A 21,088-nucleotide genomic window follows, 5' to 3' on the forward strand; every position below is an offset into this window, starting at 1 on the left:
CTTATCAATGAATAGCAGAACATACACTGAACAAAAAAAAAATACTGTATCAGAACAGTTGTTTTTGCTCCCATCTTTCATGAGCTGAACTAAAAAAAAAAAAAATCTAGGACTTTTTCTATGTTCAAAATGACTTTTTCTCTCAAATACTCGTCACAAAATCTGTCTAAATCTGTACTTCTTCTAATAAGATACTATAAAAGTATAATTATTGCACAGGTGTGTAGCCGCGCCACAATAAAAGACCACCTAAGGGGGAAGAGGAGACAGCAGGGTCATGTAGGAACATGAACCAGGAAGTAATAACGACAGCGGGAACTGATTCAGAAAATATAGTCCCCGTTCATTAACTCTCTTATATGGTAAATTCCATGATTAACTTGCGACAAATGCGTTTCTCCTTGTGCCAGCCTAAAAACCACCAGCTTCTGACATATTTTTTCTTATCTGAAAAAAACATTGGTAAAGTGCATTTTTCCAATTTGTTGGTCAATTTAGTCAATGTTAGCAAGCCTATAGGAGCATGTTTTGACAGCATGAACGCGTGAGCCAGTGCTAGCTATGCAAGCTAACAAAAAAGAGAAAATATTGTGATGCAGAGAACATTTTGTTTGGGGCCCGGGCCAGACAAAAAAACACCAGCTTCTGCCGTTCCAAAATTCACAGTATTATCTGAAAACAGTAACACAATTAAAGGTAAGGTGGATTTTTTTTCTGTTGGTAGCACTGGCTGATTTAGTATTTTTTGTTGCTCAACTCACGTTAGCAAAGCTAAGCTAGCGTGGTGTTTCAATAGCATAAAAGTCACGCCAATACGCACTACTGTAAACAATAGCAGTTACTAAAGACAAACTATTTTGTGTGTAAAGAAGTTTTTTTGTGCCAAGGTATCAAAACAGTAACACTGTAGTAAAAAAAAAAGTAAATGTGTATTAAAAATTCATTTGTACTTTTTTACTGAAGTACAAAAGTTAAATTAGTCCTAGTATAAGGCAGAATATGTTGCTACCGCTTCTAAAGTACAGAGTGTAAGTATGTATTTGTAATACTGTATAACAACTATTCATTAAAGGGGCAGTATTGTATATGTGCAGGTGTACCTAATGCTGTGGCTGCTGAGTGAGTACGTCACACTGCGTTCATCATATTCAACAGTTTCCTTAACAACTGGTCATTTGTCAAACTGCAAACATGAATGCGTTGTGGAGTTACTAAAAGGTTCCATTAAAAGCCTTTTACGCTTGCTGATGGAGCGTTCCGACTCTCCTTTTGGGTCACTGAGTCGAAGCTTGTTTCCAGCTTGTCTGCTCGGACCTACGCATTGCGGACACCACATCTGGTGGCGTGCCAGCTCGCATTATTCAAATCTAATTTAGTGGAAAGTACTTTTGGTGGGTACAGTTTTGTCTGTCTCTGTGGTGCAAATCAGCAGTGCTTGTCATTGTTGTGTTTGTGTGTGTGAGTGCGTTTTACGAGGCCTTGCAGTGCATTACGAAAGATGCAGGCAGGTTTATGGCCTCGGATGAGCTTATTTGACTTGATCAGCTGACCATTATGCTGTCATGGTTTGACTCAGTGGGAAAAAAAGTTCACTTAGCATTTCTCCCTATTGGCTTAATGTCCAACATGTGGTGAATTTTCCGTCTGAGTTTCTTTGACACGGGGTACCACCCACCCGCTTTGTGCGTGTGTGTGTGGGCGACCGGTGATGTACGGGAGCATTCCCACGGGTGCATTCATCTGTATTCCCTTTAACTAATTAGGATGGAGGGAAGAGGAGGTCAACGGGATGGCCCGATACAGAGCACGCGAGAGCGGGAGTCTTAATTGAATGAAAGCTCCTCCTGCTCTCAGATGTTGTAAACAAGAAGGGCTCCGTTACCCAACCCACTTGTCTTCTGCTTTATAGTCCACCTGCTAACCTCAACGTGACACCCTCTCATGTAAACCCCAGACTGGAATCAATCAAACATAACGGGATTAGCAACTCCAGCAATTCTACCCGTAGTCCCTGTTCCCCACCAGCCCACACAGCAGATTCCTGATGAAGCATCCCGCTTCCTCAAACTTCGGCTGATCTGTCTCTCTGCTGCTCCTAAATCAACCTTATGGGCCATTTTAGAAATTACTCCCATCGGGAAGTGCATACATTCCCTTTTCTTCCGTTTGTGCTCAGAAAAGTGCGAGCGAGCGTCAATAGCTGCTGATCCTTGTTATTATCGGATTGGCAAATTTGAGAGGAATGTTAAAAAAAATGTTGGCTCGTCCCAATGATGGATTGACGTGTGAGTTTGGGGTGCAAAATCAACTTGAAAGGAATAGTCAGACAAGTGCTTGTGCACGTTATGTGCATGTGAAACTTCGGGAGAAAAAAATGAGCATTAGCTTTTGTCCTTGTGCTTTTGCAATTTGATATCTGACCCTCATCTAATAAAAAGACCCGTTGACAACATTTTGTTGAGATCCAAAGCAAGATTGTATGAAAATATACAAAGCACTTGTAATGTATTGTACTTATACTATAGATAATATGTGTCCAGTCCACAAGAGCCCCATATCCAGCCTCTTTTTGATGTCTCCCTCCTCCAACACACCTCATTCAAATGATCAGCTCATCAGCAAGCTCTGAGAAGCCGAATTAAATCTTAAAGGGGAAGAAACCCCCAAATTTCCTTTACAACGATCTCTTCTATGCAGCCCCACTAGTCTAAACTTGATCTTCTGATTAATATTGCTTTGCGGAAACGAATTAAGCAGCAAAATCCACTCCTTTTTATCCGCCTTAGGGGCCGGCCATTTTGTCACTTACTGTCGACTGAAAATGACATCATAGATGCTCAGAGCTCAGATAACGACCAATCGTGGCTCAGCTTCAGAAAGCAGGTGAGCCGTGATTGGTCAGCAGCAAGAGACAAAATGAGATGGCTAAAACTGGGTGAATTTTGCCGCTAAAATCATATTCCACAAACGCAATATTAATCAGAATGCCGTGTTTAGACTAGTGGGCGCGCATAATATTGTCGAAAAAAAAATGTTGGGTTCACTCCCACTTTATATTAAAGCTCAAAGTTTGCTTTGTTATATTTCAAAATAATAATAATAATAATTTTCACTAAAACACTGCATACACTACACTGCACACATGACCCCAAAAATCAGGCCTGATGAAATTATAGCAGATCATTTTCATGTAACACCTTTGTAATGATAATACCCTAAAGCGCCAGTCATAAAGCCAAGAGTGAAATCTGCCTCGTGTCAGCGTTTACAATGAGAAGCACTTGCGTGATTAGATGTCTGTGCGATCAATGCCGCCTCTTCTGACGATCATTAAGACTGCTCTTAACAGATTACAGCCCCCTCCCTAACACGCGCTGCCCCCTTCTCATCCTCTCTTCCTCGCTCCTCCTTTCTTGACACATACACACCCACGCACACAAACATCAGCTTGCAACACACAGGAGAAGACCTGACTCTTTATTTCTTCATTTCAACTCCATTATTTTTGGGACACTTGAAGCTTGAATCGCTCTGTCAACTTTTGGCTGACGATGCGCTTATTTTGTGACAGTGATATGACAAACTAAGCAACTGCAGTCAAAAGTCAGACGCCGGAAGCCATGGATCGGCTGACCATCCTCTGTCACCTCGTGATTTTATGTTTCAATCCATCAGGTGCCACCAGCCTCATCACAGGTAAGTCCCGCACGCAAATCATTCCTAGCATTTTCTACACACTCACTTGTGGATCTCTTTTTCTTCACGACCGACTTCCTTGCTGGATGTTTGGCGCCCGACCTAAAGCGGATGTATTTGAAGCGAGAGGTAGGCAGTCTCGAATGTGCGGACGTGACACACTCTCTGCGCACTTGATCAGATAGTTCTTATGTGTGTAATGTATCAGATGTAATGAACTTGCAAAGAAAGGAGAACGCTCAGGTTTGACTGACGCAGCCAGTGATTCAAATTATTTGCATCATATTTATCAATGCGGTGATAAATGTGGTGAGTTTGCAGAACTGCAGACCATCGTAGTGAGAGCTGTTTCTACTATTTTGTCCCTCCCGAGTAGTTAAGCAAGGTGCAAACTACATCCACAGTATCAAACACGTTAACAGCGGCGCGGACGGAATCCATTTTATGGCTTAGCCGTTCAAATTGAAAATAATTAAAAAAAAAAAAAAGGAAATAATGTCAGTTGAATTAAATTATTCCATCACAATAACTTAATTAGCTCAAATTTTTGAGTAACTTTTTTACATTCCTACAAGCATGAATAGAAGTTCATTACTGTATGATAAAACCAAAAGTAAAACTACTCATCTTTTCACCATGCGATCCAGATAGTTAATTAAAGGTGATGTATAGTGTGCAATATACGTATTAGCATGTGTGTGTAATTGATGTTTATTGAACTGTAGTGCTAAGCAGCCAGAACATTTCCCATGTCAAAGTTGCGTGGTTATCATTAAGCTTTTCCTCTTCTCTGGTGGCATCGAAAACAAACACACGCGCACACACAAAATTCTTTGAATTTTTACAAATGAAAAGTCTATGGGCAAATCCTTTTACCATTTCACATCTGGACTGTCTTATGTTTTGCAGACATGTCGAATTCAGTTTTGCCTCAAAGAGAAAATTTTACATACACGTAACTTTAAAAAAAAAAAAAAAAAGTGATTAAATTTGATTCTAATGAGTCAATTGCAGCTCACACGTGTACCTGCGTGCAGGTCAGCGTGTGTGCAAGGCGGGTCACGGCAGACCGTGTTACAAGCTGGCCTACTTCTCGGAGCTGCGGCGGAGGCTGAATTTCGGCGAGGCCGACCTGGCCTGCCGCCGGGACGGCGGCCAGCTCCTCAGCGTGGAGTCGGCGTCCGAGCAGAAGATCATCGAGCAGCTCATCGCGGACCTGAGGCTGTCCGACGGAGACTTCTGGATCGGGCTGCGGCGTAACCATGGAGATGAGGACAGCAGCAGCAGCACCAGCACCAGCGACTGCTCGTCGCAGTACAGCTGGCTGGACGGCACAAAGTCGACATTTAGGTGGGTCATATTTAGGGCAGCCATCTGCTAACCATTTTCAGGGTCACCCGACGCTGAACGGGACAAGTGGCATAGAAAGCGGAAGGACGGATCTTTACCAGCATTGATGGATTGGTTTTAGTGTGTTAAGTAAATGAAAGGTGAAGAATGCCAAAGCGGTCCTTGCATCCTTGCATTTTTTTCTATGCAGCCTTTGGGGAAAAAAAGTTAGGACACCCTTTCTCAAAATTGCTCATGAGTGTGAGTGTGAGTGAGAATGCTTGTTTGTGTGCCCTGCGCTTGGCTGGAGACCAGTCCAGGGTGTAGTGCTCTTCTTGCAGCTGGTATAGGCTTCATCTTAACTGCAACCCGAATTAGGAATATTTAAAACAATGAATTGGCATTAATGTCACATTTAGCTGTACTGCACTTCCCTAAATACACACTAGAAAATGCTGGGTTGTTTTCCTATCTACTTGCTGGGTAGCTGTGGATTTTGAGCAGATTGCAGGTTACTTTTACCTAAGGTTGGGTTAATTGTTTTGACCCAACAAATTGGTTTGGAGATTGGATTTGGGTGGGGCTGAAGAGCTGAAACATGAAGTTCGGATCTTCCTTAGATAACCACAACTATACCATTCTTAATATTCAATCAAAAAAAAAAAAAAAACAACCAAAGACAAATAGATAAATAATTTAATAATTGACAAAATTTTTAAATGTATATATATTTTTTTTGTGAGTCTCACTGGGTGGGCAGTCTGTCACGGGCCCACCCATGGCTCCGCCCCTGCAGGAACGCAGAGATGATGTCATGGAGCTGCAAAGTCATAGTGTCCATTCCGGCCCATTGGACTGCTTGAATGTAGGCCCTCGTCTTCATTTCATTTCTCTTCTATCAACATTCACACACGCCATCTAATGGAATTGCAATATTTCGTTTTAAATATACTTCTCAGTGTATATCCAATGATGGTATTGCACCACTTCCAAATGACAGCCCCCAAAATGCCCATTGAACAAGATCAATAGCTCTCTCTTAAACAATTACAGTAAAAGTGAACATTATAACCCCAGCAAGAGAAGATTTATTGGAGGGCCGCATTGGTTTTTATCTAAGTGAGCCCAATGTGTGGAGGCAGTTTTGAGATAAATGACAGTGGCTCTGTGTGTGTGCGCGCGCGTGCAGGAACTGGCACTGGGATGAGCCATCATGCGGCTACGAGGTGTGCGTGGTGATGTATCATCAGCCGTCTGCTCCACCAGGGCTGGGAGGTCTTTACATGTTCCAGTGGAATGACGACAACTGTGAAACCAAGCACAATTTCATCTGCAAATACACAGCAGGTATGCCTCACGCATTTATTTGAAAGATTTCAGGATGCATTTTGCTTATTGTTTTTTGTTCTCACTAGGCAAATCTGCTGATAATTCTCCTCCAAACTCGACACACGCAGGTAAAAGGCAAAGGTGTTCTTTTTATTTCTTTTTTTTTTTTTTTTGCACTATTGTGTAATTAAAGCGAACAACTTTAGCCAGTTATTCATAACAGTCTGCATTTTTGTCGTTATAGATATCTTTCCCTCCTCTGTGCCATGGAATCCAAGTAACCACAACACAAAGAGCACAGGTTAATGCACCGATTCACAGAATTTCCTTCCTTATATTTGTCCGCGGGCGACACGGTGGGCGACTGGTTAGCATGTCAATAGCTACGAACAGAAAAGCGAGCATAGTAGCAATTAAGAGGATTAGTGCTGGCTTTTCTCAAAACTTTGCAACCATGGGCTTTCTATTTCGTTTTCAAAACTTTTCCATCTTAGTGTTTTATTTACATACATGCACATTTATTTCATATTTTTCAAGAAAACAGGGATCCTAAATCTCAAAAACTTGACGTGATAGAAAAATAAAAAACAGAGCTCAGTTTTGGATTCCACCCCCCAAAATTAGTTCAAAAGAGCTGTTAGACCTAACTCAACAAAAACGATGTTTCTGGTGCTTACAGCGAAATGCTCACGTGATGCAATGTCTCATTTTCTCTTAGCCCTGAATGTGATCTATATCATCATCCCCACCATTCCGCTCATTCTGCTGCTGCTGACAGTGACAGGTGTCTGCTGCTTCAAAATGATTGTTGCACGGTGAGGATCCGATAACTTTGACCCGCCAATCAATGACCGGAACCATCTTGAGACGAGCGCGTGCAAGGCAGAGCGCGCAAAGTCTTCAACATTAACGCAAATGTCAATACTGGATGCTTATCAATCACAATTACCTGCATTGGGAGAGGAAGCGTTGGAAAAACAAGGCGGTATGCTAAATTGATGTGTGTTTAATACTCTGATTGACCTCATCATCCCTGAGAGTGAAAATCCATTTTGTTTACAGTGCACAAAGAAATGGACAAAGTTTTTGGACGACGAGTAAATCTCTAATCTTAGCACAATACAACAAAAACAATGAAACACTTGTCCTAATTAAATGCACAACATGAAGCTAATTGTTTGACCAGCAATCAGTTAGCGTGAACTGTGAAGTTAGCGTTGCTTAGCTGTTTTTACCATTTAGGGGCTGATTGAGGTTATGCTGTTCCGCTTCCCACAGACGAACTAAAGAGAAGAAGTCAGAAGTGCCCAGGACAGAGCCTAGCGCCCGACCCAGCCCGACCACAACTGACGTCTACAATGTCATTCGCTCCCAGAAGGACGACGACTTGGTGTCAGGGCGCCCCCACACCAAAAACACGTCCTTTCTTTGCTCGTCGCCCGACACCCCCACGGGGGATTACGATAACCTGGGGGGCCGCGACACCGAGAGCGGTTTCGTGACTCTCGCCAGCACCGAGAGCTGCTTCCTCAACTTTGACCTCAACGACCTCAGCTTGGGCCGTCGGGGTACTCGCGACCTCTGCAACAGCAGTTTAGGCCGCCCGGCGAAGAGGGACTTGATCGACGAGAGTCTGGCCCGACCTGGACAGTTTTACGACCGCAGTCTGGGCCGCCGCACCACCAAGAGCGAGCATTTCGGCGGCGGCGCGTACGGGGACCACGAGTTGTTTGACGACATCATTGCGGCCAAGAGGGACCTCTACGAGCCCAAAGTGACGCCCGGGGGCCACGCGGTCAAGGCGGACTTGTATCAGACCTACAGCAACAATGGCAACGGGGACTCTTACCAAAGCATCCTGGGAACGTACGGAAACCGTAAACCCTACCAGGCCACGCTGGAGAGCTACAGAAGTGGTTTGAATCTCGACGGAGGGAGGAGATACTTAAATGAACAACACTGGCTTCACAGCGGGAAGTACTGATTATGTATGTGAGCGTGTGAGTGTGTACGCACAGTAAAGTTATGTCTGATGGTGGACGTAGGTGTTAAAAAAAAAAACTGCATGCGTGTGATTTGAAATGGTAATGTAAATGGAGCTAAACAATTGGATATGCTATTATTATAAGCAATACAATGCATCTGGAAAGCATTCACAGTGCTTCACTTTTTGCACATTTGGAATAGATCCCACTGAAACTTTTCCAAACAACGAGGCGCTCTATAGCACCCGCGGCAGCCAGAAGCCCCGGTGTTCTGAAATTCCTTCCTACCTGTCGAGACGTCCTACCACTGAAAGACACACACGCGCACAACGCCGATAAGTGTTTTGGCGGGAATTTCTTAACTTTTTGTCCTATCTGTCGTACGTTTGGTTAAAAGTGGTGAGTGCTTACTATTTTCGTTTTTATTGAGTCTTGACACTTTAGTTGCCTTTAAATACTTTTGGTGTGTGTTTTCCGTCATAGCTTTTAAGCATTTTGTGTTTTCTTGAGCCTAGTGTTGATCTGTTGACCGCACTCAATTGTCTCATTTAGTTGTCAGGACGTCCTACCTGCTTACGCCTCCGTGTAAGTATTTTTTTAAGGGATTTTTTTTCAATTCTACCTCTATGTATCTAAACTAAACAAGCTGAAAGCGCACGGTAGTATTTCAGATGTCAAATTAGCCTCTGGTAGAATGTTTTGCATGGGTAGGCACACACCTGTTAATTTAAGGAACAGTCCAATTAGAACACAGGCGAAGGAATAAGTCTAAAGAATTTATCGGTAGCATTTTGCGGGAAAATATTTTATTTCGGAATAAGGCTGGAACATAAATGTAAAAAGTGAAGCGCTTTGAATATTTTTCTGATGCATTGTATATACTTACCGGACACCTCAATTGGTACACCTGCACATGATAATGCTAAGATCCAGTTCAAGAGATGTATCAAAAACTCAACATAGGATGAATAGCACAGGCAACATACTAGTTTTGACATGAAATATTTCAAATTATGTTTCTTTTAATCATAATCATAAATACATTGGGAAGCAGCATAATGGAAGAGTGGTCACTGGTTAGTATGTCTGCGTCGAGGTCTCGGGTTCTAATCTCAGGCCTTCCGTTGCGGAGTTTGCATATCCTTCAAGACAGGAGCCACAGATTAGAAAAATGTTATGGGACTTTATACTCACGCCCCATCAAGAGCCATTAATGTCAACTAGAATCCCATTCGATTGTGACATTTCATTCTTGAAAATCTGTGATTTGATGTTGGCATTCTGGAAAAGACTAAACATTGTAGTGTTGCATGCACTGAACAAACGTCATAAAGCGCAGATTGTGTGTTTTTTTTTAATAACAGTATACAGTACCAGACAATGTTATGTAGAATGAACTGAGACCTCAAACGTCACATTGACATTGTGCATTCAAAAGTATTAGCATGGTACATTCGGTTTCTGCCAATTTCCTTAAAAAAAAACAAAAAAAAAAACAAGTGCGCATGGCATTTGCATGACCCGTTGACCTGTCTCTGATGTGCTGTGCCTGTCAATGTTCATTGGATTCATTTAACACACCGAGTAAGTGCTTGTTTTTTATGTTGTATAATTATGAAGCATCACAAACGTAAATCAGGAATTCATTAATGGCTTCTTGCAATTTCCTTGTGAATCAATCCATTTTGATTCATAATGCCTGTGAGTGTTGCGGTTGCTTGTTAATAATGCAGCATGTTATCGAGGAATGTTCAACTCTGCTGATATTTGTAAAGGTGTGTAATGTCTTGATCATGTCTACAGTGCTTTGTATGTTTGTTAAGTAAATAAACAAATCAAGACGGCGTTGCTGTTATTTTAATTAAAAACTGAATGATTGTGTCCACAGTCACATTTTTCTTACATTACCCATCAATATTAAATTAACCATTTCCGTTCATTCTCACCAATCGCACCAAACACGATTAGTAAAACATTTACATGACATGATTTAATCAAGACTCTTTTTGCATTCAAGACACACTTTGATGTTCAGTATGAGGTTCCGGAAACAGATATGAACGGCTTCAATCGGAAGACGTTCAAATAACACGTTTGACACAATGACACACAAACACATGATTAGTGCCAGTAAACACCCCGTGGAATTGTTTTCACATGCACACACAGACAAACTCACACAGGCCCACGAATAGATGCAAGGTCCTTAAAGGGTCCATATCTTCATCCCTTATGACGAATAATTCAAAACACCCACGCACGCTTACACGCAGCAGCTGTGTCAAGTCAAAGGGAAAGGATGCTGTTGTATCTGAGCCAATCCAAGGTTCAAAGGTCAGCCGTGGCCGCGCGTTCGCGGCTGCTTTTGCCGTCGCGATTTCAAGATGACGTAGCGTCTGTAGCTGGTGTGGTGCTCGGAGAGGAACGGGATATAAAACGCTCTGAAGATCGGCGAGGATCTAGGATTTGGACAAAACGGCCATTTTGAGATGAATGTACTTTCCTTTTTGTATTTACTGTAGGATTTAACGATGAAATACATGCAAATTTCAGGCTTAAAGTGGAAGTCAACCCAAACATTTTTTTTTTTCAAGAATATGTTCGATGCAGGCCCACTAGTTGAAATGGGGCTTTCCTTTCAAATGTGACAGTATATTGCTGAACTAAGGTCAAAATTCTAATACATTTGAAATACACATGGATTTATATGTGTTTTAATTGTGTCATAGATCGGTGAGTAGATCTGAAAGTGGAGCACCTGGAAGCTTGGAGAAAAGGCTTATAGGCAACGACGTTCCACTCTTCTTTGTTGGCTGCGTAGCGTGGTTCGTGTGGCGTTTCTTCTTCGGTGTCCAGGTCTACCAGGTAGTGGCAGTGCCGGATGTCCACCTGCGTGGAGCCGACATTACACACTTGGTCACGTCACCGACTGCTAATAGAGATTCTAAGAGGGAGGGCTTGGAGGATTGGGAGGGGAGCGCGTCTTACATATCTGCTGGGCTCCTCCAGATTTTGGTCATTCATATCAGCAGGTATGATCTGCGTGGCCCGGGGGCCTGAAGCGTACGGCTTGGGGAGTTGACCTTTGAACTCACTTTGGATGAAGTGTAGCTGCCAGCTGGAGATCAAAACAGTTGCTCATCCAAAACTCTACATTATGTAATTCAGTGGCTGTTCATTTGAACTAAACTACGGATATAAATCAACTTTTCTACAATGCTTTATTCCAATTTATCGAGATGTAAATACTTGTCACGTTGCAATATTTACTATGGGGAGTTTGCGCTCGAAGCAGCAAACTTTGCTCTCTTTCTGTTTACTTCCTGTTCCGATTACTTTGGCAACCTGTCAAGGCAGAAAGGTCGGAATTAACCGTGGTCTCTTTTGGAATTGAACTTGAGAACTGCACGGTGGGCGCGCTAATCACTAGTCCACCGCGCTGCCCCTGAAGTCTCAACCGTGATATAAATGGACTAAATTGAAATTCAACATACGCCCATAGCGAGTCTTTTAGGGTCTTGACACATTGAGGTGCGCTGTTGGAATCATGACTACTGACTTGTGAGGAAGAAGGAAGCTGCTCGGGAAGCGGTGCCACTCCTTGCCCACACACACGCTAACCGGTCTGCCTTCGGGGACCGAGTGCAGGGTCGTGTCCTTGGCGATGCGGAGGAACTCGGGGTACAGGTCCAGGGGGGCGTGGTAGCCTGTAGGGAGAAAGAGAGCACCCCAAAAGTCCAGGACACCCGACACACTATGAGCTGCGTCCACACGCATGAACACACGCCCACCTCTGAAGAGGGCAACGGAGCGGGAGAGTGACACCGCAGCGAAGACCGCAACTGCACTAAGCGCCAGCCAGTTGGAGGAGACCGTGTAGTGCTCCAGTCGGTAGCGCTGAAACAGGAAGTGGTAGCATTTCTGCGGGAAGAAAAGAAATGAGCGCGAAAAGGGTCGTCGCCGTTTGCGGACACGAGAGCGGAAATCCACCTGTAACGACGAAAGGGCCACGGCGCCGCTGAGGCAGATGAGAGGGTAGATGGGAAAGAGAAAGCGCTCTTCTTTGTGAGGCCGGGTGAAGAAAACCAGCATCCACAAGTACATGGGGGACAAGGTCAGCCAATAGGGACGGCCCAGGTTCTGCACTGCAGAAAACACACAACACATGCAACCACATGAGCAGGTTGCTTGATAGCCAGATAGCTCCACATTTATTGCATGAAAGTATGTGGAAATGTGTGTTTTCTGGAAAACTCAATTTTAAAATTCAGCCGGGCGCTTTAGGCCTAATGGGTTGATCGTATTCCTTCAATTGTAACGTTTGAAAGATCGAGAGAAGACAAAATCGAAATCGCGATTAAACTTCGATTAATTTCCCGGCCCTAGCACACACTAACGTATACTCACTCACTCACTCACTCACCATTGAACTTGTGCAGAAGCGTCTCCATGAGAGCAGTGAGTGGCAGGGAAAAGAGAGCCAGAATAAACACCAGGTTGAAGTTCAGGGTCCCGTTCACAAAGTAGAAATGCCATGGCTCTGTACCTAGGAAGAAAAAGCCCACACGGAACATGGTCAACATTGCAATTTAGGTTCAGAAAATCTGTTAAATACACATTTGAGAATATCTCAAAATTGATGATACGCACACTCACCACACAATTAAAGGCTGTTAATATAGCTCACCGATTGGATTTTGCTAGGGGGTGGGTGTGTGTATCTAATGAAAAGTCTGATAAGATTAAAATACTTATGTGGGAAGAAGCTGAAGTTTAGAAAGCTCAATGGATATTCAAAGCCTTAACCTCTGGACTTTGAAGACTAAAACTAGTGCCATATGCCGCCCACTTCAAATCGCTCAAGTTGTATTGTTGGGTGCAGGCTCCCTCTATAGTCCAAAGAAGGCATTACAGCTTGAACGTTTGCTTTCTGTCCTTTGATTAGTTTTGTCATGAAATTTGCTATGAAAAAAAAAAAATGATGCCACTGCTTATATACAGTAGCAGTGTGTGTTAATTACCATACAAATCAGGCCCATGCGGTGTGAAGACATTATACAGTAGAATATTGAGAGGGGCCACCACCAGCTTGCCATAAAAGAAAGAGTCCACTGCTACCAAGGGACCCTGGAAAAGGACATTAAAGATTAAAAGATTTTTGCAGTAATTTATACATGTAATATGCTCAAAATAATTTTCTTCTTTTTTTTTACCAGTAGTAGCAGCAGAGCAACAGCGGACCAGGTGATAAAACTCTTCCACTGCCTCTTTATTACAAGCAAGTCAAAAGCAATTGGCACCCTGTAGAGCAAACACACCAAAATGCTAAATACAAAAATTAGAGTTGAATTTACAGGGGATAAGCAGGGATTCCGCTCGATGACCGTACCCGATCAGAGACGAGAAAGGCCAGCCAACGATGGTGCCAGCGGCCACGCCCGTAACGGCTAACGGCGCGGAGTCCTGGAACCACCCCGTCATGGCGACCAGCGTTGTGTACATGCAGAAGGAGGAGGGCAGGAATGCTGCGGAAGAGACGGAAACAAGGACGAGCAATCATGGCACCGGAAACACCAAAAATAAAAATCTGATGAATCTTCACCTGCGGATGAGGAGAACATTCCGGTGCTCAGGACGAGAAAGGCCAGCATCAGGCGGCCCACGTGCAAACCGAATTTCTTACACACAGCCCTGGACACAACACAAAACACGTACGTACCTTCACGCACCGGACAGCTCATTAGGTACACCTGCGTAATCTAACGGCACCCATTAAAATAAGCTCAGGTTTCCATTATAGCGATCATACTTTGCTCTTCTGGTGAAGCTAGATAAGGTTAAAAAAAATGAAGGAGCCCTTATTTATTATAATTAGTTTAAATAAAGGAAAGAAAATAACATTTCTTATATTCGGTGCAAGTAAGTGAGAGTTCGAGCAGGCAAGCAATGAGGGTGGAAGGTTAAGGAATAATCATGGATAATGTGCTTTCACAATATGAAATCAGTGAAGAAGGTAGGCACTCAAGCTTATTATTATTTAAGTATTAGTTTAATTGACAGATTGTTTCTATTCAAAAAAAATAGATGAGTTTATTCAACAGTTCAATCCAACAAGGGAAACTGGTATTATAAACAGTCTTTAAACCCATACGAAGATTTGTTTAAGGAGGCAAATTCCTCACCGTTTGGATTGTTTTTGTAAAATTCTCATTTATTCAGATGGTGAATTTGGGGTTTTCATTAGCTGTAACTAAAAAAAAAAAAAAAAAAAAAAATCATGACCCATTATGTACATTTCAGTGCTGCTGAACTCACTTGTAGAAATAGAGCTCACAGACACAGCAGCAGAACGCGAGGACACATCGCACAAAGTAGAACACCAACACCTGCGAGGCAAAGGGAAACAGTGGGTTAGCTCCTGCATGTGTTCTACTGTGATGTCACATGTAGAACTCTTGCCTTGCTTGTCTGCAGTACATGGGCGTGCAAACAGGCCGGCAGAGCGTGAAGCCACAAGTAAGCATAGGACCTGATGGCGTACAGCGGCGAGTATTCCCACGTTTGCATCCCTGTGCCATAAAGCAGGTAGTGCATCTGTCAGAAAAGAGTCATCACAACTATTACCGACATTTAAAAACTCAAGGCGGATTAAAAAAAAAAAAAAAAAAAAAAAAAAAAAAAATCAACCACATAGCAAGAAAGAGAAGTAGCAAATATATTTATGCAGCAGTGGCGTGGAAGCGCAGAATTGCTCGCTCACAGACGCATTTTCAGAAATAAGCTGGTAAAAGATTTACTTGGTTGTTTAACTTCACATTTGCAAGTGCTCCAGTTATTTATTTTTTTTATACACCAGCAATTAAAAGGTCCATTTGTCACAATATGTCACCATTGAATATCTTTTTTTTTTTGGTTCCTTACTCACAGGCTCCCAATAGTTGAAGGTCTCATCGCAGTCAGAGATGTTGCTAAGCAAAGCTGCGCAGAAGCGTGCCGACAGCAGACATTTAAAAGCAGTCGAGCCTTCCGGTGCCCATACCTGCCCACCACGACTTATTGACCTATGAAATGAACACATGCACATAGAGATTTGTTTCAATACCTGAAGTTACTTTCATAAGGGTTCATTTCACCAACACAAACCATCCATCCAGCCATTCATTCATTCATTTCCTGTAGCACTTATAGTAACATGGTCACAGTTGAGCTGGAGCCGATTCCAACTGACATCTTCTGTACCAGCATGAATGAAATGATCTGTAGTTCGAAGCGCGTCCTTGCTTATGTGCATGGCTTGCACCAACAACATGACTGAAAATGTAGCCGAGCTATTTAACAAACGCTCGGTCAGTGTTGCCAAATTGCCGACTTTGCACTTACTAACTAGCAAACTTCCAACCCTTCCAAGCGACTGTAATTCCTGTCAGGAAACAAACATGAGCAGATGTTTGTTGATACAAGGAAAAATAAATCAAATCCCAGAGGCGGAACGGAACTCTCACCTGAGTGTGACACGTCACCATAAAAATGAATTCACGTTCAAACAAAATTGAAAATGGATGATGATACGATGCAATATTTTATAGTAAACGTGTAAAGTAAAATGTGGCAACGGTATGTGTCATAAATGATGCAGTAGAGAATGAATGACACTAACCAACTGGCGTCAACAGTGCAATTGTTTCGAAAGCGGAAACGCGGCGGAGGGTATAAATGATTGCAAATATGCATTTCTAGCGGAGATTAATAGCTGTTGTCGTGAAATTGGTATCAAAGCAGCGAGCAGGCTAGCTTGTTAGCTCCCCTCCCCGAGCTGTCAGTCAACCCGGAGATGGACATGACAACAGCGACGTGTCTACTGTCTCTCATCCCCGCCTCGTACTCACTCTTGCCGACTTTCTGTGGCTTTACTGTCTTCACCCGCTTTCTCCTCTTTCGGCGTCCGAGCATCTGTGGAGACGTTGACGTTGTTCGCATCTTGTCTGCTGCCTCTTCTGCTTCGCTGACGGAGCGCCTTGGCCGCCATGTTTACTGACGAGCCTCCTCCGAGTCGCCCTTCGTTCATTTCCGTCAATGCTCGGCCCGTGACCGGCACTGGGACACGGACGAGAGCTTCTGATTGGTCGATAGGTGAGACATACACCATCATCGCATTTGCATTCAAACGTTTTTCTGCACATTAATGCTCGAATTCATTAAAACATTTATTTTGAAAACGAAAATTAATCAAACAATTGACAATAGACAATGAAATCTCAATACTAGTGTTCATGTCTATTGCTAAATAATTTAGGAATTATTTTGACAACATAACTTTGTACATGATTTGTGCTGTTTGAAATTTAAATATGCCTATAAATTTTCATAATTAACTATAACAAGAGGTAATGCGTGTGGTTGAAGTGTGGCTGATCCTTAATACCCTCTTTTTGTAGCTGTTATGTGAAGTCTGACACAAAGACTAAAATAAATAACACACATCAGTATCATATAGTACCAGTCAAAAGGTTGGAAACCTTGTCAAATTAAGAGGTCAAGAAATTCAAGCTAAATCTGTCTCTATGATGCACAGCTGTGAACAGAAAGCCACAAGCGTCATCCACATCATAGCTGACTGAGAAAATACCAAGATGTGCAAAGTTATCTGGGCAAAAAGTGCCTACTTCTAAGAATCTTGATTATAAAAAATGTTTTGATTGACATTTTTTGCTTACCAAATAATTCCATCAACATTTCTTCGCAATGTTCAATGACAAGTGTAAATCTACAATTCAGGAAACTGAAATAATGAAAAAAAACCCCACTGAATTAGAGGGTGTTTTGCAAACTTTTGACTATAGTACTGTATACAGTATACATATTCTGAAATAAAACAAGCATAGCAATCACTTCAAATACTTCATTTATTGTAAACATAGGACTATGTACAGTAGTGCAGTTTACATAACGCACTGCATTGTGTGCATTTGTTCCTTGCTTTAAACACGTGGCGTAATTTACAATTTTTGGATGTAACGTTGCTATACAAACAAACTTTTAATACACACTATAAAGCCACTTCTTTGTTTTCTCGCATATATTGCACAACGCACTGAACTTACATTCATCATTTTTCGCTCAAAGTCTCTTGTTGAGCATACAACTCAAATATTAAATAACAGATTCATAAATATATGAATAAAACACTGGCATGTTGTCTTATTTCCATTTCCTCTATAATTTGTACCAAATAACTTTAGAACAGTGATTACCAAATGTAATCACAAAAAAAAAGTTCTTCCATGTCCACCACTACAGACACACATCAATATTTAAGTATATACAGGCACAGTATACCATACTTTGTTTGCTGGTGTGCCGTGAGATTTTTCTAATGGGAAATATGCCTTTGATCAATGAAGGGTGGGAAGTTCTGTTTTAGAGCACTCTGCTGACACTGCTCAATCTCACTTTTGAGCACACAACAGTCCTTGCTCAAAGACGTAGCCTAAAATAAACGTATTAAAAACAGTTTTACAACCTTTGACTTACATTAGGATTCTAAATTGCAGGTAATTACAACTGTCTCAAAATAAATCACATTCAGCAGCCAAAGCGAGGAATATTAGCCGCTACCTAATTGTGACTTCCAAGCATGAGGACAGCAATGACTCCAAGCGTTTGTGGAACTGGAGGGCTTGTGTGTGTGACAATGCGTGTGTGTGTGAGTGGTAAACCAGCCTGTAGCAGTAGCTGGTCTGGCTCAGGTCCGGATGCGAGAACTTATCAATGAGTTTAACATGCTCCGCGGTCCCGCAGGAGGCCTCTCGGACCAGCGCGTAGAATTTCTTCTCCTCCCACGCCATCTCCGTCCAGAAGCTGATGTCGAAGCTGAAGAGCTCCGGGAACAGGGAATACGCGGCGAAAGGTGTCCCAGGCGTTGGCTGAATGACAAACTGCTGCGAAAAGCGCGGGTCACGTGACCAGAGCAGACGCCAGTCTGGGAGTGAGAACATGAGCACGGCGAGGAGGTCCAGATTTAAAGACACAGTCATGCTGAGGACTGGCGGGCTGACGTCACTCACATCATTTGTGAGTACTTTACCGATTAAACCCATTGGCTGTGCCATCAGATGCAGGCCTTCCTGCTTGGTAACCATGGAGACGCCATAGGGTGCGAGCAGCGTTCCCAAAGTTTGCTCAAGAACTTTTACTGGCTCGTACTTTTTAGGGAGAACACCGGTGAAGAGGAACTCGTGGAAGACGGGCAGAGCCCAGTGGTTGACCGGAACATTTCGGAACACCGGGCCACTGATGCCAAACAGCAAGCTCGTCACACCATTCCAGTGCCCACTAGGCTCCTGATGAATTCCTTTAACATGTTTATTGTCCGTTTCTGTTTCGCCACTGGTCCGATCTTCTTTCTTAGCAACAAGGGCTTCCATCAGGGGGCGCAGCGAGGGACGCAACATAAAAAGAGCAGTTTCACCCTCAAGGTCAACATCGGGAGAGCATAATGACCTTATTCCATCTACTCCCTTGCTACTCAACACCTTGTCCACTTGCTTTGAGGCAACACAAGGCTCTCTAACCTGAACCTCCGACTCATTTGCGGATTCACAGGCGTGAATCCAGTAGAAGAATGTGCGGTCTATGTCGGGGCAGCACAAATGCAACTGTTTGGCTGTGATGAGGACAGGAAGGGTCTCTGTCATCATGGAGACCGACCAATTTTCCGGCAGCCTTGCGAGAAGGAAATCCTGCACCAATTTGACAGGATGGAGAGAATCTGAGGTGAGAAAGCCCCTAAAGAGAGAGAAGGAATGCAGTAAACAACTTGAATGCAGTTGGTGGAGCTCCATCTATTTTCTGTGCCGCCACTACAGGGGCTCATGACTACACAACTCAGTTAAATCAAAATTGTTAATTTGGAAAAATGTCATCAAAATCTGTTCATTAGTTTCCATGTAATCCTTTTAACATGCACACACACACACACGCTTGATGTAAAATATGAGAAAGAGTATTCAGGTTATAATACCGGGACGTGTAGTCACTGAGTTCTGCTGGTATGTTGTACTGGACTTTTTCTCCTTCCACAGTTTCTTCCATTTTAAACACTTGAGGGCAGCTGAAGGGGGCGCTGCGAGTAAACACGTGGAGCAAAGCATTCTCCAAATGGAAGCCTTTATCCTGACTCCTGTGGGAAAAATGAATCTGACATTGAAACAACTTCCAATCCCATATTCAGTGAACAACCTGTCTGTTTAAACACTCACCTTTAAGTCTTACCTGTATCCTGTGCACTTGTAGCTCTGGTATTTGTCACTCTCAAAAGGGCGGACGTCGCTGAGGATGAGGCGTGCCTCTGCCGCCATGGCGACCACCTGCCAGCTGTTGTGCCGCTCTCGCCTAGGCTGGTCGGCCGGCGTCCCGCCCTGTCCGTTGCACAGGGAAACGTGAACCTCCCCATCTTCAGCTAACACCTGAACGCAACTGGGGGAGCAATGACACAAAAGGGACATTTGGATGGATTATCTATCTATCTATCTATCTATCTATCTATCTATCTATCATGGATATCAAGGTGATTTATAATCATTAGTATGACCCATAACCTGTACAACTGTTGAATTAAATTGAATAGAATTGTTGTAGAATTGTTGTATACTTATTGGGGTGTGACAGTGCTCAGAATTAACAATCACATTCAAACTTCCTCTAATTAACCCCAAATAAAGTTCAAATGTTCTAGTCGTCTTTTCCTGACATTTCTAACCAAATGAGCATGTCAGTTAAAATGAAACTTTTAACTGTTTTTGTTTTTTTTAAATGACAGCCAGTATATGAGTATGGCTGTAAAACCTGTATCTATTGGTTTCACTCGTTGGGATACAATTTTACCTGAGAAAGAAGTCTTTGAGAAGTTGCCTGTTCTTTTTAACGCCACTCTTTCTCCCGCAGTGTGGGAAGTTAAAGACCACACGGTCAAACAAATGCCCTTGCAGGGATGCACATTCCCCAAGCTTTGTGCTGTCTACCTCGAAAAGGACCCTTCCACCTAAAAAAAAGACATTACAAAATATAACATAGGCAACAAAACCACGCTGCACTAATTTAAAAGGCTCAACAATCCAAATCCTCACCGGAGTCCTTGATGATCTGCATGTTATTGAATGCGCCTTCCTGCCGCAGTGCCTCGTCCTGCGGCTGCAGACAAGTGGCCGTGACGCTCCTCTCAGATGTGAAGCGGCACAAAGCAGCGGAAAACGAGAAGTTCCCTTCACCCACTAGCAATATTGACAGCGAACGAGACATATCTATTAGCCAGCGGATCACAAAGCGAGAGAATGAGGGGGAGAAAAAGAAAAAGATCCTACAGGTTTCTAAAAAGTATTCTCCCCTTCTTGCAAAAGATGCGCGCGTGGGAGTTTGATTTTAAAAAGAATTAAGTGGCATGTGTTTTTTTTTGTTTCAGTGATTAAAATGAGATTTCCCGTATTGTGGCTAAAAACGTCTGACCTTCTCGTGATTTGCGGTGGCGATCAGGACGCGAAAGCTCAAGATTAATCTCACCTACAGCCTGCGTGCGTATAACGTGTTTCAACGATAGTAGTCCGACCAAAAACAAGGCTGTTCACACTGATTTTTTAAATTTAGAAATAAGAATTAAGAAAACATATATTTGCACAATTAATTTCAAATTTGAGTTGTAATTAATTAAAATAATATATATAATTAAAAAAAAATAAACCAGGTCCACCAGGTGA

At 42.8% G+C, this 21,088-nt stretch overlaps 3 protein-coding genes and 1 long non-coding RNA gene across 7 annotated transcripts; 2 read left to right on the forward strand and 2 right to left on the reverse strand.

Annotated features, from left to right (window-relative positions):
- Positions 1–26: 26 nt before the first annotated feature.
- On the forward strand, positions 27–10,183 carry layna (layilin a). Of its 2 annotated transcripts, XM_086057273.1 has the most exons (9): positions 27–696; positions 3,572–3,696; positions 3,805–3,825; positions 4,734–5,046; positions 6,215–6,372; positions 6,441–6,482; positions 6,599–6,655; positions 7,073–7,169; positions 7,633–10,183. In XM_086057273.1, exons 2-9 carry the CDS (start codon positions 3,621–3,623, stop codon positions 8,336–8,338), a joined length of 1,470 nt encoding a protein of 489 aa, XP_085913399.1. In that variant the 5' UTR covers positions 27–696; positions 3,572–3,620; the 3' UTR covers positions 8,339–10,183. The 2 variants fall into 2 exon arrangements, with proteins under 2 accessions (XP_085913399.1, XP_085913400.1); XM_086057274.1 differs by lacking the exon at positions 6,599–6,655.
- alg9 (ALG9 alpha-1,2-mannosyltransferase) lies at positions 10,182–16,422 on the reverse strand. Of its 3 annotated transcripts, none has more exons than XM_086057269.1 (15): positions 16,226–16,421; positions 15,265–15,400; positions 14,799–14,933; positions 14,655–14,725; positions 13,942–14,030; positions 13,729–13,864; positions 13,553–13,640; positions 13,361–13,466; positions 12,763–12,885; positions 12,330–12,484; positions 12,131–12,260; positions 11,899–12,046; positions 11,328–11,457; positions 11,098–11,228; positions 10,182–10,798 (listed from the first exon to the last, which is right to left on the reverse strand). In XM_086057269.1, the coding sequence occupies exons 1-15, from the start codon at positions 16,402–16,404 to the stop codon at positions 10,675–10,677; spliced, it is 1,881 nt and encodes a 626-aa protein (XP_085913395.1). In that variant the 5' UTR covers positions 16,405–16,421; the 3' UTR covers positions 10,182–10,674. The 3 variants fall into 3 exon arrangements, with proteins under 3 accessions (XP_085913395.1, XP_085913396.1, XP_085913394.1); XM_086057270.1 differs by having other exon boundaries at positions 13,942–14,058; positions 16,226–16,373; XM_086057268.1 differs by having other exon boundaries at positions 12,131–12,484; positions 16,226–16,422.
- LOC147133378 (uncharacterized) lies at positions 15,932–19,887 on the forward strand. The gene is made up of 3 exons (XR_015090310.1): positions 15,932–16,469; positions 18,138–19,112; positions 19,421–19,887. It is a non-coding gene; the product is annotated as an uncharacterized LOC147133378 (long non-coding RNA).
- Positions 17,225–20,905, reverse strand: fdxacb1 (ferredoxin-fold anticodon binding domain containing 1). Its single transcript, XM_086057272.1, has 5 exons — positions 20,465–20,905; positions 20,223–20,379; positions 19,611–19,814; positions 19,360–19,518; positions 17,225–19,124 (listed from the first exon to the last, which is right to left on the reverse strand). The coding sequence occupies exons 1-5, from the start codon at positions 20,634–20,636 to the stop codon at positions 17,951–17,953; spliced, it is 1,866 nt and encodes a 621-aa protein (XP_085913398.1). The 5' UTR covers positions 20,637–20,905; the 3' UTR covers positions 17,225–17,950.
- Between the last annotated feature and the right edge of the window lie 183 nt (positions 20,906–21,088).

The sequence above is a fragment of the Filicampus tigris genome, chromosome 17 (assembly GCF_054856515.1).
Source record: "Filicampus tigris isolate MCC_2025a chromosome 17, RoL_Ftig_1.0, whole genome shotgun sequence".
Classification (NCBI taxonomy): Eukaryota; Metazoa; Chordata; class Actinopteri; order Syngnathiformes; family Syngnathidae; genus Filicampus; species Filicampus tigris.

Coding starts and splice junctions, on each gene's coding strand:
- alg9 (XM_086057268.1), bottom strand. CDS start 16,404: ATGAACGAAGGGCGACTCGGAGGAGGCTCGTCAGTAAACATGGCGGCC. Junction 12,047..12,130: donor CTCCGTTGCCCTCTTCAGAG/GTGGGCGTGTGT, acceptor TTCTCCCTACAG/GCTACCACGCCCCCCTGGAC. Junction 11,458..11,898: donor AGCTTCCTTCTTCCTCACAA/GTCAGTAGTCAT, acceptor TTTGATCTCCAG/CTGGCAGCTACACTTCATCC.
- layna (XM_086057273.1), top strand. CDS start 3,621: ATGGATCGGCTGACCATCCTCTGTCACCTCGTGATTTTATGTTTCAAT. Junction 3,697..3,804: donor TGCCACCAGCCTCATCACAG/GTAAGTCCCGCA, acceptor CCCGACCTAAAG/CGGATGTATTTGAAGCGAGA. Junction 6,373..6,440: donor CATCTGCAAATACACAGCAG/GTATGCCTCACG, acceptor TGTTCTCACTAG/GCAAATCTGCTGATAATTCT.
- fdxacb1 (XM_086057272.1), bottom strand. CDS start 20,636: ATGTCTCGTTCGCTGTCAATATTGCTAGTGGGTGAAGGGAACTTCTCG. Junction 19,815..20,222: donor CTCAAAGACTTCTTTCTCAG/GTAAAATTGTAT, acceptor TTGCTCCCCCAG/TTGCGTTCAGGTGTTAGCTG. Junction 19,519..19,610: donor TACAAGTGCACAGGATACAG/GTAAGACTTAAA, acceptor TTTTTCCCACAG/GAGTCAGGATAAAGGCTTCC.